The 13,931-nt window shown below is 37.9% G+C and overlaps 1 protein-coding gene across 1 annotated transcript in view; it reads right to left on the reverse strand.

Moving 5' to 3' along the window:
• TM9SF2 (transmembrane 9 superfamily member 2) overlaps window positions 1–13,931 on the reverse strand; it is a 56,056-nt gene that overhangs the window by 8,053 nt on the left and 34,072 nt on the right. The window contains exons 11-15 of the mRNA XM_015557482.1: window positions 12,939–13,058; window positions 10,140–10,197; window positions 6,849–7,008; window positions 5,015–5,166; window positions 1,695–1,806 (exon numbers count right to left, since the gene is read on the reverse strand). Of these exons, the coding sequence (XP_015412968.1) occupies window positions 1,695–1,806; window positions 5,015–5,166; window positions 6,849–7,008; window positions 10,140–10,197; window positions 12,939–13,058 (602 nt within the window). The remainder of the gene's footprint in view (window positions 1–1,694; window positions 1,807–5,014; window positions 5,167–6,848; window positions 7,009–10,139; window positions 10,198–12,938; window positions 13,059–13,931) is intronic.

The following is a 13,931-nucleotide window of genomic DNA, read 5'->3' on the forward strand; positions in this document are numbered from 1 at the left end:
AGCCCAACCAGGGGCTGCACCTAGGGATTGGGCCTGCCCTCTGCCACCCGGGAGCAGGCCTAAGCCAGCAGGTCATTATCTCCCGAGGGGTCCCAGACTGCAAGAGGGCACAGGCTGGTATGAGGGACCCCCCTTTCCCCCGAGTGCACAAATGTTTGTGCACCGGGCCTCTAGTACTATTTATAATAGCCAAAAGGTGGAAACAAACCTAATGTCCACCAATAGGTGAACAAATTGGGGTATATCTATACAATGGAATATTATTCAGCTATAAAATAAAATGAAGTACTAATACGTTACAATATGCTGAACCCTGAAAACAGCCTGCTAAGTGAAAGAAGCCAGACCCAAACGGCTACACATATTATATGAAGTATCTGTAGAGACAAAGCAGATTGGTGTTGGGGAGGGGGGAGGGGAAGTTACTGTTAATGGGTATGGGATTTTATTTAAGGGGGGGGGAATGATGAAAATATTTTGAAACAAGACGGAAGTGGTGGTTATACAATACTGTAAATGTAGTAAGTGCCAATAAAATGTTCACTTTAAAATTATTGGTTTTATGTTATATGAATTTAACCTTGATTTTTTTTTTCTTCTGGGAAATTATTATTTTTTTTTAATTTTTCAATTACAGTTGACATACAATATTGTATTAATTTTGGGTGTACACCAGTGATTAGACATTATGTAACTTATTAAGTGATCATCCCAATAAATCTCATATACATCTGACACCATACATAGTTATTAGAATACTAGAGGCCCGGTGCACGAAACTTGTGCCCCTGTCCCAGCCTGAGTGTGCCCCTAACTGCGCTCCCCCGCACTGGCCTGATCTCACCATAACTGCTTGCTCCCACGCACCAGCCTGATCTCGCCCCTAACTGCTTGCTCCGCCATGCAAGCCTGATCTCACCCTAACTGCTTGCTCCACTGCTGGCCTGATTGCCCTTAACTACTTGCTCCCCTGCCAGCCTGATCACCCCTAACCATCTCTGCCTCAGCCCCCACCACTGTGGCTTTGTCTGGAAGGAAGTTGGAGATCCAGCAGATGTCTGGTCAGTCCAGTCTAATTAGCATATTACTCTTTTGTTAGTATAGATTATTGACTATATTCCTTATGCTGTACTTTACATCTCCATGACTGTTCTGTTAACCTTAATTTTTTTAAAAAAGCATCTCAATTTTAACAAAGTTAGATTTTATCTCCTGTAAAGAAAGTAACTATAAAAAAATGATTTAACACAACCTAAATCTTTAGACATCAACTCTAACCTATTATATAGGGTACCATCATTTTGCCAGGTTGCCATGAATATCACATTACAATGTAATGTTTTAATAATTTTTTTCACTAAAATATGTTTATGTTTCCTAAATTTTCAGTCTAGAAATATCTGTTACAAAAAGAATATTAATCAAGTCAGACATTTAAAAAAATAAAAATTTAGCATGATGTGCTATTCTTAGGAAATTAACATTTTAAAGTTAGGCTCAAAGTAAATACTATTACTGAACTGGGATACAATCTTAATTCAATCCTAAAAAGGACTACATTTAACTTAGGAATACAGGTCAATTTCTACCTTAATGAGACATATCTGCAAAAATTATTTCAATTAATAGTTTCAGTCTTATGCCAAAATTATACCATGTACAAATTAATGTAAGTGAATACTGCTAATACATACCTCAGCACATAGGTGGAAATAGCAAAGAAGTATAGTTGCTTCAGAACATGTAATAACCAAAATGATAAACACCAGAAACAGGAAGCCAAACATGTAGTACATCTGGTGTGACCTATAATCAAACATGTCAAAATGAAATTATATTTTCTCTTTGACATAGTAAATAACACAATCTTTTCATTTTTCTTGAACTGAAAATGTTTGCTGTTTCTCCCAACTAATTAAGATACACCTTTTTTTTTTTTGGTAAAACATATTTTTTAACATGTTTTTACTGATTTTAATGAGAGGGAGGGAGGAGAGAGAAACATTGATGTGAGAGTGTAACATTGATTGGCTGCCTCCTGCATGCACCCTGAGCTGGGATCCAACCTGCAATCTGGGTATGTGCCCTGACTGGGAACTGAACCAGGGACCTTTTGGTGCACTGGACAACGCTCAACCAACTGAAACACACCAACCAGGACCACCTTTTTTTTCTTCAAATTTTGATTTAAGAGAGAGCAGAAGGGAGAAAGAGAGGGAGAGAGAAACATCAATTTGTTGTTCCACTTATTTACGCATTCATTGGTTGATTCTTGTTATGTGCCCTAACCAGGGATCAAACCTGCAACCTTGGCCTTTTGGGGCTGCTGCTCTAACCAACTGAGCTACCCTGCCAGGGTCTTCTTCCAACTAATCAGAGAAGACAAATTCGTACAGATTTAGACAATGATAGGGTAGGAGTGGGGCAGGGGAGGAAGGGTATGGCAATGTCATGGACTTTGGCTTCCTGCTCAGGTAGAACCTAAAACTCTTATTTATTCAAATATGCTTAGTCTAACTGTCTACTGGTGAGTCTCACAAATTTGATAAAAAATTAATGGAAAGTCATAGCCAAACTAAGAAATGGCCACATTTAGTATATCTACACTAATAAAAGAGAAACATGGTAATTGGCGTACGACCGCTACCCTTCCCATTGGCTAATCAGCGAGATATGCAAATTAACTGACAGCCAAGATGGCGGCCGGCAGCCAGGCAGCTTAAAGTGAACATGAGGCTTGCTTGCTTCAGTGACGGACGACTCCAACGTCCCCCGCCTCCCTTGCAGGCCTCTGAGTGGGCAGTTTGAAACATAGTAACATATAGAAGCTAAAAAAAACCCTCCAGAAACCTGCTTTCAGCGAGCAGGGATCTCAGAGCTGGAGTCAGAGCTGGAGTTATACATTGTTTCGATTATAGAACCGAAACAAACCAGATACCTACTTTCAGCAGTGGAGGCCTAAGAGCTGGAGCCTCAGAGCTAAAGCTGGCCCAGAATTAAAAAAAAAGAAAAGAAAAAAAGGAGTGGTTGGGAGCTTCCGTAACCTGCCAGCCTGAAAACAGCCCTCAGCCCCTCACCCAGACTGGCCAGGCACCCCAGTGGGGACCCCCGCCCTGAAGGGTGTGTGACCAGCTGCAAACAGCCATCATCCCCTCACCCAGGCTGGCCAGGCACCCCAGTGGGGACCCCCACCCTGATCCAGGGCACCCTTCAGGGCAAACCAGCCAGCCCCACCCGTGCACCAGGCCTCTATTCTATATAGTAAAAGGGTAATATGCCTCCCAGCACCGGGATCAGCAGAGCCACGAGGCCTCCCGGCACTGGGATCAGCGTGATAGGGGGCAGCGCCCAAAACCCCTGATTGCCCTGCGGCTGTGTGTGACAGGGGGTGGGGCCACAACCTCCCTATCCGCCCTGCTCTGTTTGTGACAGGGGAAGGCGCCCCAACCTCCTGATCAGCCCTGCTCTGTGCCTGATACGGGGGAGCTCCCCAACCTCTGATCGCTCTGCGGCTCTGTGTGTGACAGGGTGCGGCACCCCAACCCCCTGATTGGCCCTGCTCCGTAGGTGACAGGAAGCGGTGCCACAACCCCCACCCCTCCCACGGGCCCTGCTCTGTGTGTGATGGGGTAGAGCCATAACCTCCCCATCGGCCCTGCCCTGAGTATGAGAGTGGTGGCGTCCCAACCCCCTGATGGGCCCTGCTCTGTGCATGACGGGGGGTGGCACCGCAACCTCCCCATTGACCCTGCCTTGAGTGTGACAGGGGGCGGTGCCCCAACCCCCCAATCGGCCCTGCTCTGAGCCCGACCAGGGGCTGCACCTAGGGATTGGGCCTGCCCTCTGCCACCCAGGAGCAGGCCTAAGCCAGCAGGGCGTTATCTCCCGAGGGGTCCCAGACTGTGAGAGGGCACAGGCCAGGCTGAGGGACCCTCCCTTCCCCCCGAGTGCAAAAATTTTTGTGCACCGGGCCTCTAGTATATTATAAAAGCAGTTGAATTTGGAAAATATTATAATAAACCTGAAAGAAAGAGGTTCTAATCACTAAAAAGCTCAAATTTAGTTCTCACTTTATGCTACCTCAAACCTCGATACTTTCTGTAACATATGTCAATGTGATCAAGTAACTATCCTAATCCAGTAGGTCCTCGGGTTACGTCAGAGATCTGTTCCTAAGGCACAACATGACGCGATTTTCACTATAAGTCGGAACCCATCTACTTAAGCATCTACGTCACTCACATGGAGCACATACACAGCAGTAATGAAGTGAAACAGTAAAAAAAAAAATTTAAAAGATAACAATTCCTGACCTTTACTTGTAGTAAATAAATAATAAAAAACATAAAGCACATATGTACATACGTCAAAATGACAGAAGTTTTTTTTAATAAATAAATGGGAGATGGCGATGTAACCACGAAATGACGTTGAGTCCTACATATCCCAAAGACTGTCTAATGGAGTGGCTCAAAATTAACTCTATGAATTTTTCAATGAAAATAAGAAGTCAGAGAATAAAGGACTCAGGATAATAAAGGACTTTGAAAGGTTAGCTAGCTCAACCCTTCCTCCAAAGCCTGCTCGGAACCTCTCGATCAGGAGGCTCAGAGTATCTTCTATGAAGCAGTACAGATGACTTATTTAAGAACATAGGTTTGAAGATTTGGATTAACTTTTGTGTCACATGGTAACTATGTGACACAGGCAAATTAAATTACGTAACTTCTAAAGCATCCTTTTTATCTCTGTAAAATGTGGATAATAAATACCTCATAGAGATCTGAGAATTAAGTTAGAGTAAGAATTAATAAGCCTCAATTAATCATAGCTATCACTATTATCTTTTTCCCACATGGAAAAAGAAATTACTTTTTTGCTCTTAAGATTTCTGATTATTGGAGAGAACAGCTTCAATCTGTAAGATATAAACAGTAATCCATATAAACAAAAAGAGAAAGCTAGTAATACATATAATGGTAATAGCAATAAGAGGACTTAGTCTTTAGCTTACCAAATACTATTCAGAATGAAGAAAAGCTGTATAAAGATGCACCCAAAGGGCAAAATTCCTCCCATGATAATACCAGGCAATGGCTTTGTGTAGAAGGACTGATCAGGAATCTGACGTGGAATCTGATTGGTTCGAACTGGGTGTTCAATGGCCTTCAGTAAAGAAAGAATGAAAGAAAGGGTTCATAATTACATATATACTTGTAAAATTCTTCTCTGTACTAGATTATTTGCCTGTGTTTTTTTTCTCAGCTTCCATGGTGACACTAATGGCAATACAAAGCTACCTAAGTCATCCCACAGAAATCTTTATTTAGAAGCCACAAGCCAGATACTATCCGGTGCAACAGTCTGTCTACTGGATCAAGCCACCACTGCTTCCAGCAGTTATCCACTGGCTAATGGCTTTACATAAAGTATGAAATACACAGGAGATAATATAACACTTGGAAAATAAGTTAATAAAAAAGGGTTTTTTTTCCTCCTTTTATATATATACCCCCTGTAAGAAATCATCTGATTCTTAATTCTGTCAATGTATTTTTATTTAGAGATGGGCGATGTCATCTTTATTAAAATAGCTCAATTTTACTAAGACTTAAGAACATGAAGAAGACAATGAATATATGAAGCTTTATGACTATACAGTATGGGGAATGTTCTCAATTATTCTCTCTTTGATAACACATTACATGATAGTATAAAAACACTAGAAACGAAAGTACCTAAACATAGTTACATGAGAGGGGAAAAGGGCAGGTATGTACAAGTTCATTTTCTTGCAAGAAAGTTCAAAGCATACTTCTAAAATTTTTGTGATGATACATAAAAATTTAAAACTTGTCAGTCTCATTGAGATTATACTTCCATGGACTAGATTATTATACATGTAGATATATGTATATATGTGCATAGAATCATTACCTATCTTTCTTCAATTGTTATATTTTATAATTTTCAGTACTTAATCTGTAATTTAAAAAATTTCAGTTTACTATTTATGCTATTTAGATTTTAAACCATAACTTAAACAAAATGTCAAAAAATTGAAAAATTTTTTAGTAGACTGGCATGGTAGATGCAGTGGAGACTATGAAGCACTTAGAGTTTCTTCCAAAGGTTCCAGGTTGCCTCACAAAGTATACTGTGATACATTATTTCTTTTAACTTGTGGACTGAATATTTTCAAAGAGCAAGGATAGTAAAGTTAGAGAATGACACTGAAGAAAAAATTTCTAAGTGATTAGCCTGAGGATAAAAAGAGGTAGAGAAAGATAGAAAGAAGGAAGGGAAGGGCTGAACTGATTATAATCTTCCTTAAAATCAAGTATTAGCAGATAAGCATATGAAATTTATTTCAAAACTACATATTTTAAAAGCTGCTAGTCTTATTTTATGGTCACTTTTTTACTTCACTTCCTAACCCATACTCTTGGTTTACTTAAATAATGCAAACTAGAAACACTTATTGTTAAGGACAAAATGTACATACTTTTTAGGTTAAAAAAAAAAAGTAAAATAATTTATTTTAATGTGAAAAATTCAGAGTTTTAATTAGTTTAAATTAGCTTTTCATTTCCTATCAATTTGTATTAGTTTCCATTTACTTAAAAAACTATGAAATCTAAGTTTATATCTGTAATCTCTCTAGCACACTCCTGAGTATATACGACTTTTTTAAATGACTGAAATCAAACTTTGAAGTCATCAATTTTCTGTGAAATCCAGATCCCACAGGACAAGTCTATATCTTTTAGACAAATGTCTTTTAAGGTGGCATAAATTAGTTCCCACAGTTGAAATTCATTTGAATAAGTTAACACCTATAAACTTACATTTTTCTTAAAACCAAAGTATGCACCAATAAACGTTAGAGGCACAGATATGCAGAACCAAAGGGCCAATATGGCAACCAGCGTTCCAAAAGGAATAGCTGCTGAAGATCCTTCTCCCCAGAGAATCAGATTCATTAGAAAGAAGTCAGCGAATACAATCCTGAAAGATAACAGAGGCTTTTAGGTAAAGCTTGAGTTAGAGACAAAATGAAATAAATGGTAGCGATCATATGTAATAATATCACAATTTCTGTGTTACACACAAAGAAAAACTGCTCAGTCATAGGCTATGTGAATTTAAAACTTCGTAGAAAATGTCAAATTGCTCGATTGGTTGTGCCTAATTTAAATTCCTATCAGCAGCTTCTGAAAGTTATCTCTTTTTTTAAAAAAAATATATTTTACAGAGAGGAAGGGAGAGGAATAGAGAGTTAGAAACATCGATGTGAGAGAAACATTGATCAGCTGCCTTCTGCACACCCCCAACTGGGGATGTGCCTGCAACCAAGGTACATGCCCTTGACCAGAATCGAACCTGGGAACTTTCAGTCCGCAGGCTGACGCTCTATCCACTGAGCCAAACTAGGGCTAAGTTACCTCTTTACATATTTTCATTATATTTGGGACTGTCAGATTTGTTGTTTAATTTGCATTTCCTATTGACAATTGTAGCTGATCATCCTGTGTTTGTTGGCTTCTGAGGCCTTACCTTTTGTGACTTGCTGATTACATCTACTACTCATTTTTCATTTGGGTTGCATGGCTTTTGCAAAGTCACATATGTCAGCTTTTATACACTCTAGCAACGAACTCCTTGTTAAATATCTTGTTCTCCAGTTTATGGCTTTTGATGAACTCAAACATTTGAATATGTGTACTTAATTTCCTTTCAGTCTTTTTTCTATGAGTACATTTTAGAAAACATGACTATAATCATACTACAATCACTTCTATATAACCCACAGAGTTTTTTATTCATCAAAGTCATCACTTTTTTCCCTTTATCCTTTGGGTAACTTGTTTAAGAAAAGAAAGCTTTTCCTAACCTTCTATATTTTCATCTAATTGTTATGCCTGTTACATTTAGATTTTAATCCACCTAGAACTGATTTCATGTGTGAGGTAAAAACAGAATTTTTCTCCCTTCATATAATCAATTGTTCCAGCATCATTTTACGGTTCCTCTGGTTTTTGATGCCACATCTAGCATAATTCCATGTATACATAGTCTATTTTTGTGTTCTCTGTCTTGCTAGCCATGAGACATCTCCAAACTCCTTCAGAATACTTAAGTCTTCTCATCACGTAACATGGTGAATTTGTATCTTTTACTAGTTAATAAGCATTGTAGACTTGTCATATGGATCGTGCCTATTTTCAGAAGTTACTTCAGGTATTGTAAATGTTTTCTGTTGCTAATATTACTGTACACAGATTTCTCTTCCCACAAAAATACCACTAGGTTTAAAATATTTAATTTGCTCTTGGTGGTATTCATGATCTTTGAGTATTAGCTGATATCTAGCCATTCTGCTAAACTCTTAATTCTACAAGTTTTATATAATGTTCTTTATGTACAAACTGTCACCAATAAATAATAATATGATCTCCACTTTTGGAAATGTATTATTAGTCTCATGCTGTGAATAGAACTTAAATACAAAAGTGATTTAATAAAAATGTGTCTAGTGTTTCATCATTAAATGTTGGTTTTGAATTAGAGATGAGATTTTTGTTAATATAAGAAAGCATTTCTCTATTAAATTCTTTTTAAATCTGGAAATAATGCTTAATATTATCAAATTACATTTTGTTGTATCTACTGTAATGATTATATGCAGGTGTTTATTTATATAAAATTATATGAATTTAATACTATTAAATGATGCTTCCTTTCCTAGGTGAACACCAATTTCTCTTGTTCCGGGCGGGAACTTGGGTTCTTGGCTGTGTCTCTGTCTCTCTCTCTCTCTGTTTACCTCACCATCCTACTGGTGAACATCTACTTTTAAAAGTGGAATGAAGATCAGAGAAGGGTTTTTCAGAGACATAAAGGAACAGGGAAGGGATAATTTCTATGAAGCCAAAAAAGGAAGGAGTTTCAAAGAGAAGGTATCCCAAAGTTAGACAATGTTGAGAGGTAAAGTCAGAGAAAAACATTTTTATATTTGAAAATGATATCACTGGTAACTTTAGAGAGAAGTTCACTAAAATGACAGGAGGAAAAAACAAACAGATGGCATGGCTTTATTCTGTAAATGTATGTTGAGAAAATGAGAGAAAGGAAGTGTAAACTATTTTTTTCAAGGTATTTTGTTGGGAATGGAAATTAAATAAGATAGTAGACAGAAGGTGCACATGGAAGCTCTTTTTAGGATTTGGGACACCGAAGCATATTTGTAGGAATAAGATGTGAAATACATGAACAGAACATAGAGAAAAGGAGAAATAGAAGCTGTTAGAGATCGGGGGGACAATTGAAAGGCAAGATTTTGAAGGAAATTATGGCTGAGTCCTGGTAAGGAGGGACACTTCAGAAAAAAGAGGACAAAAGATACAGCTTGAGAAAAGCATATAAATTTGAACAGAACATGAAAGGCTGAAAGGCATGGGAATCTTCAATAGAGATGAAAACCTGAGAATATTTATCCCAAATGTTTATTAAAATTCTGGCTATTGTTACTCTTTCACTTCTGGCCTGCAAATGAAACAGTCCTGGCTTCCAGAGTTACCTTTAGCTTGCTTTATTGCTGCTGACTATTCAGAGGCTAGTTTTTGCCCACCAGAAGGGGAGAGTTTGGGGAGTTGGGAAGAAATAGGTTCTATTTCTAGGGTTACATGTACATCAGGTACTTGCTATCGGAAGCTGTCCCCAAAGGGACATTTTTGTTTTGTTTTTATATGAGGTGGTTTCTAAAGTTTTTCAAAAAGATTTTGGTATGTGTTACTCTATATAATGGAATTAACTCTAAAAAGCAGCAAGGCTTTTTCGATAAAAACCTGAAAATGTATCCCTGCCTGAATTATATACCAGGTGAGGATTCCTTTCTATGATCATGCCATAAAGCTTTAAAACACAGCATACACAACGACATGCCATACTAACTTCCACAGACTAAAAGATTTAATCATTCTGCAAATGTTTATTAAATATTCATTTTACCCCTTTTGAAAAATTCAATTCATTATCTTAAATACATAGTTTAGAGACAGAAAAGATTAAATAGATTAAAAATTTGAGAACCACAATATGACTATGTTAAGAAAATTATTATGGAAAAATTCACTTACCCAGGACAAAGAAATGCTGTCAATAAAACATTTGTTTTCCACTTCTCACCTCCAAAGGCTGTCGAAGAAAACAAAAATGGCATAACATAAAGACTTTTCTTCAAAGCTATACTCCAAGTCTGGTATTGGACAAACTGTCAGAGTCCTGGGTGCCTTTCCATAGAAAATGGCATTAAGAAATGATTTGCTATTCCTTACCCAAGTGATTCAAATCAGAGATGCACATCACAAGACTGCCCTAGGTAAGTCCTACTCTAATGATTTTTGCTTCAGCATAAAATAAATCTAGTATCAAAGGAAAGTCATCCATATCAATTTTTCTTTCCCATTCTTTTTTATACTACAAAATAAAACAAACCTATCTTCTAGGCCAGTTTCAATAATGGGACTGAGTAGAAAAAGGGCACTCTAGAGGTTCTTGTTTATCTTGAGTCAGTCTCAGAATCTATATATATATAAAAGCCTAAACGACCGAATGACCAATTGACCAGTCACTATGATGTGCACTGACCACCAGGGGACAGATGCTCAATGCACAGGATCAGGCTCCCTCCTGTCTGGATTGGGCCTGTGGGGATCGGGCTGAAACTGGCTACCTGACATCCCCCGAGGGGTCCCAGATTGCAAGAGGGTGCAGGCCAGGCCAAGGGACCCCACCGGTACACGAATCCGTGCACTGGACCTCTAGTTTGTTATAAAACCAAGAACTCTAAAGCCTGACATGCAACACATTTAAACTTCCATACTAAGTCTGAATTGGAAAGATTTCTTTAGCACTGTAGTTACTGTTAGAAGGAGGGTGGAGGTGGGAGATCAGTGTCAAAGCAGGTGATTATGAATAGAAGGGTTATGACCACTTGACAGAACAGATTTGCTTACAAACATTTTACTCTCCTTTGCTCCTTCCCTCTTCAATTTTTTCCCCCACTTAAAAAATAAAAATAAAAAACTCAAGTACATAGAATAAAAAGTGAAAGTACTCCTCTGCTCCCAGTTTAAAAGTTGGGGATGAAACTGGCTGAGATCTGAGAAATACTTTGATTGTTTAAAAGTGATAACACAATTTATAAGCAAGTACCACTTGCCCAAAAGAAAATGACAATTATATATATGATTTGAAGTCAGAGAACTATTCTCAAGAGACTATTGTGAAATTATTAATTTTGGGTTTAATACAATTCCAATCAAAATTCAAATGATATTTTTTAAACATCAGAAATGACTCTACATAATGAAGTATTTTGTGACTGAGGAACAACACCTCTCAGAACGTTCTGCCTGATTAATATGCTACTTAATCTGTAACTGAGAGGTCTTAAGAATGAAGAGGAGTTAAGGGGGATTTGTATGGGATGAGGGAGTATGGACTGGAACTTCAAGCAGAGAAAACAGCATGTGGAAAGGTCCTTAGGCAGGTGTAAGGGTCTACTACATGATTGAAGAACTGAAAGAAAGTCAGCATAGCTAAAACAGTAAGAATGGGGACCCAGCTGACATGGCTCAGTGGTTGAGCATCAACCTATGAACCAGAGTTTCTGATTCAATTCCTGTCAGGGCACATGCTCAGGATGCTGGCTCAATCCCCAGTGAGGGGTGTACAGGAGACGGCTGATCAATGATTCTCTCTCATCATTGATGTTTTTATCTCTCTTCTGCTCCTTTCCTCTCTGAAATTAATAAAAATGTATTAGAAAAAAGGGGGTGGGGAGCTTATGTGTAAGCAGTGGTCCAACTATATTTGATAAATATTAAAATACACATGACCACCTTAATTCTGTGTCCTTTAGTAAAGGATGTAAGAAAAAAACTTGACAAAATTCACAGAAATTAAACACACTTATGCATACATACATACAGACTTCATATTCCAGAGAAAATTCTATCTGGCAAAGTCTAACTAATATTTCTACTTGGGGTTGAAGTATTAGCCCACCACACATTAAGGCCAGCTATGTAACCCTACTGTTTTAGCTCAAGCCTTAAAATCGTTATCAACCCTAGCTTGGTCCCATCTCCCTGGCACTTTAATTCACAGATTACCTATGAAACCATCTTAGTGGATTTCAGGATTCCTAAATCAGGCAAACTCTGACAATCACTACCCCTGGCGAAGGAGCTTTCTAAGCCATCTAATTCCAACCCATCTTTACTCTGTGGCCCTAATCCTTTTATTCACTGAACTTTATTTTTGGAAAGCAAGAATATAAGAGATTGCAACCAACTATATTACAAAAGTAACTTACTTCAAGGCTCTTTAAAAAAGTGAAATCTTAGTTTACTTTAATACAGTTTATTTTTATAAATATTACATTAATTATAAGTATGATTTCTCTCATGTAAGAAAAGGTATCCCTGTATCTATTATTTGTTTTAGGGATTAAATTGGTGATAACTATTTGTAGACTTTCTTCATTAGTCCACATATGTTTCAATAAATGTAGCAAATTAAATTGTTCAGCTGAACTTAAGTCAAAATTAAAAGGAAAAAAAAAGATGGGATGGTGGATAAGCAGCACCTAAATTTGCCTATTTCACTGTATAAGCATCTTTTAACAAATAAATCTAGGGAGAGTCATCCACTTCACAGGCTTCTTTTAAATAAGGATGCACACCTGTAATACATATTGTTTAAAGCAGTGGTCACCAACCGGTAGTCCACGGATCACTGGTGGTCAATGAGGTCTGAAAGGTGGTGACCGCTGGTTTAAAGCATCAACAAGCAGGCATCAAGTCTCACACACAATGATATAGCATATTAGATTTGCCATCTGACACCTAGTCAGGATGGCTTTTACTTACACTTATAGAATCTGGCAGTGACATAGCCTGCAGGAGTGCCTAACAGCACCCATAGGACCACAGCACAAGTCATCAGTGCTCCTCTGTTGGCAGGTGACAAAAATCCCAGGCAAGCAAAAACTAAAAAACAAGTAATTTAAAGTTACACAATTTAGTAATGTTTTCTTTGTTGTGAAGTGATATAAGGCCCCACTCTTTGACCTGTCTGGGTAGCTCAGTTGGTTAGAGCATTGTCCCAATAAACCAAGGTTGGAGGTTTGATCCCCAATCAAGGCACATACAAGAATCAACCAATGAATGCATAAATAAATGGAACAACAAATCAATGTTTGTCTCTCTTTCTCTCTCTCTTTCAAACCAATCAACAAATTAAAAAAAGAAAAACACACTTTAAAAATAATAAACTAGACACAACTTCATGAAAGTACACTATCTTACCATGCAGCCAACACTAAATCTTAGTAATATTTAAGGGACTGGATCAATACATCTTATATAAGGCAAGTGCCACTTTGGAAGGGTCTACATGTAAGACCTCATCTCCCCTGTTCTCAGAGGAGGCTGACCGAATGCTCAGTAGTACTTTCAGCTCTTCTAAAATTCAAATACAGCTTTTTAAAATAACATAAATACATTATATTAGAAAGATCATACACCATGACCAAGTGGGATAAAATCCAACACCCTTTCTTTTTTATTTTATTTTTCTTTATTGATTAAGGTATTACATGTGTGTCCTTATCCTCCCAGTGCCCTCCCCACCCCCCACTCATCCCCTCCCAACAACCTTTCTTCATAAAAACTCTCAGCAAAGTGGGAATAGAGGGATTATACCTCAATATAGTAAAAGCCTTATATGACAAACCTACAGCAAAAACTAAAACCATTTCCCCTAAGAACAGGAACAAGACAGGGATGCCCACTTTCACCACTCCTGTTTGACATTGTACTGGAAGTGCAACCCATAGCGATCAGACAAGAAGAAGAAATAAA

The sequence above is a fragment of the Myotis davidii genome, unplaced genomic scaffold (genome assembly GCF_000327345.1).
Source record: "Myotis davidii unplaced genomic scaffold, ASM32734v1 scaffold133, whole genome shotgun sequence".
In the NCBI taxonomy this organism is placed as follows: Eukaryota; Metazoa; Chordata; class Mammalia; order Chiroptera; family Vespertilionidae; genus Myotis; species Myotis davidii.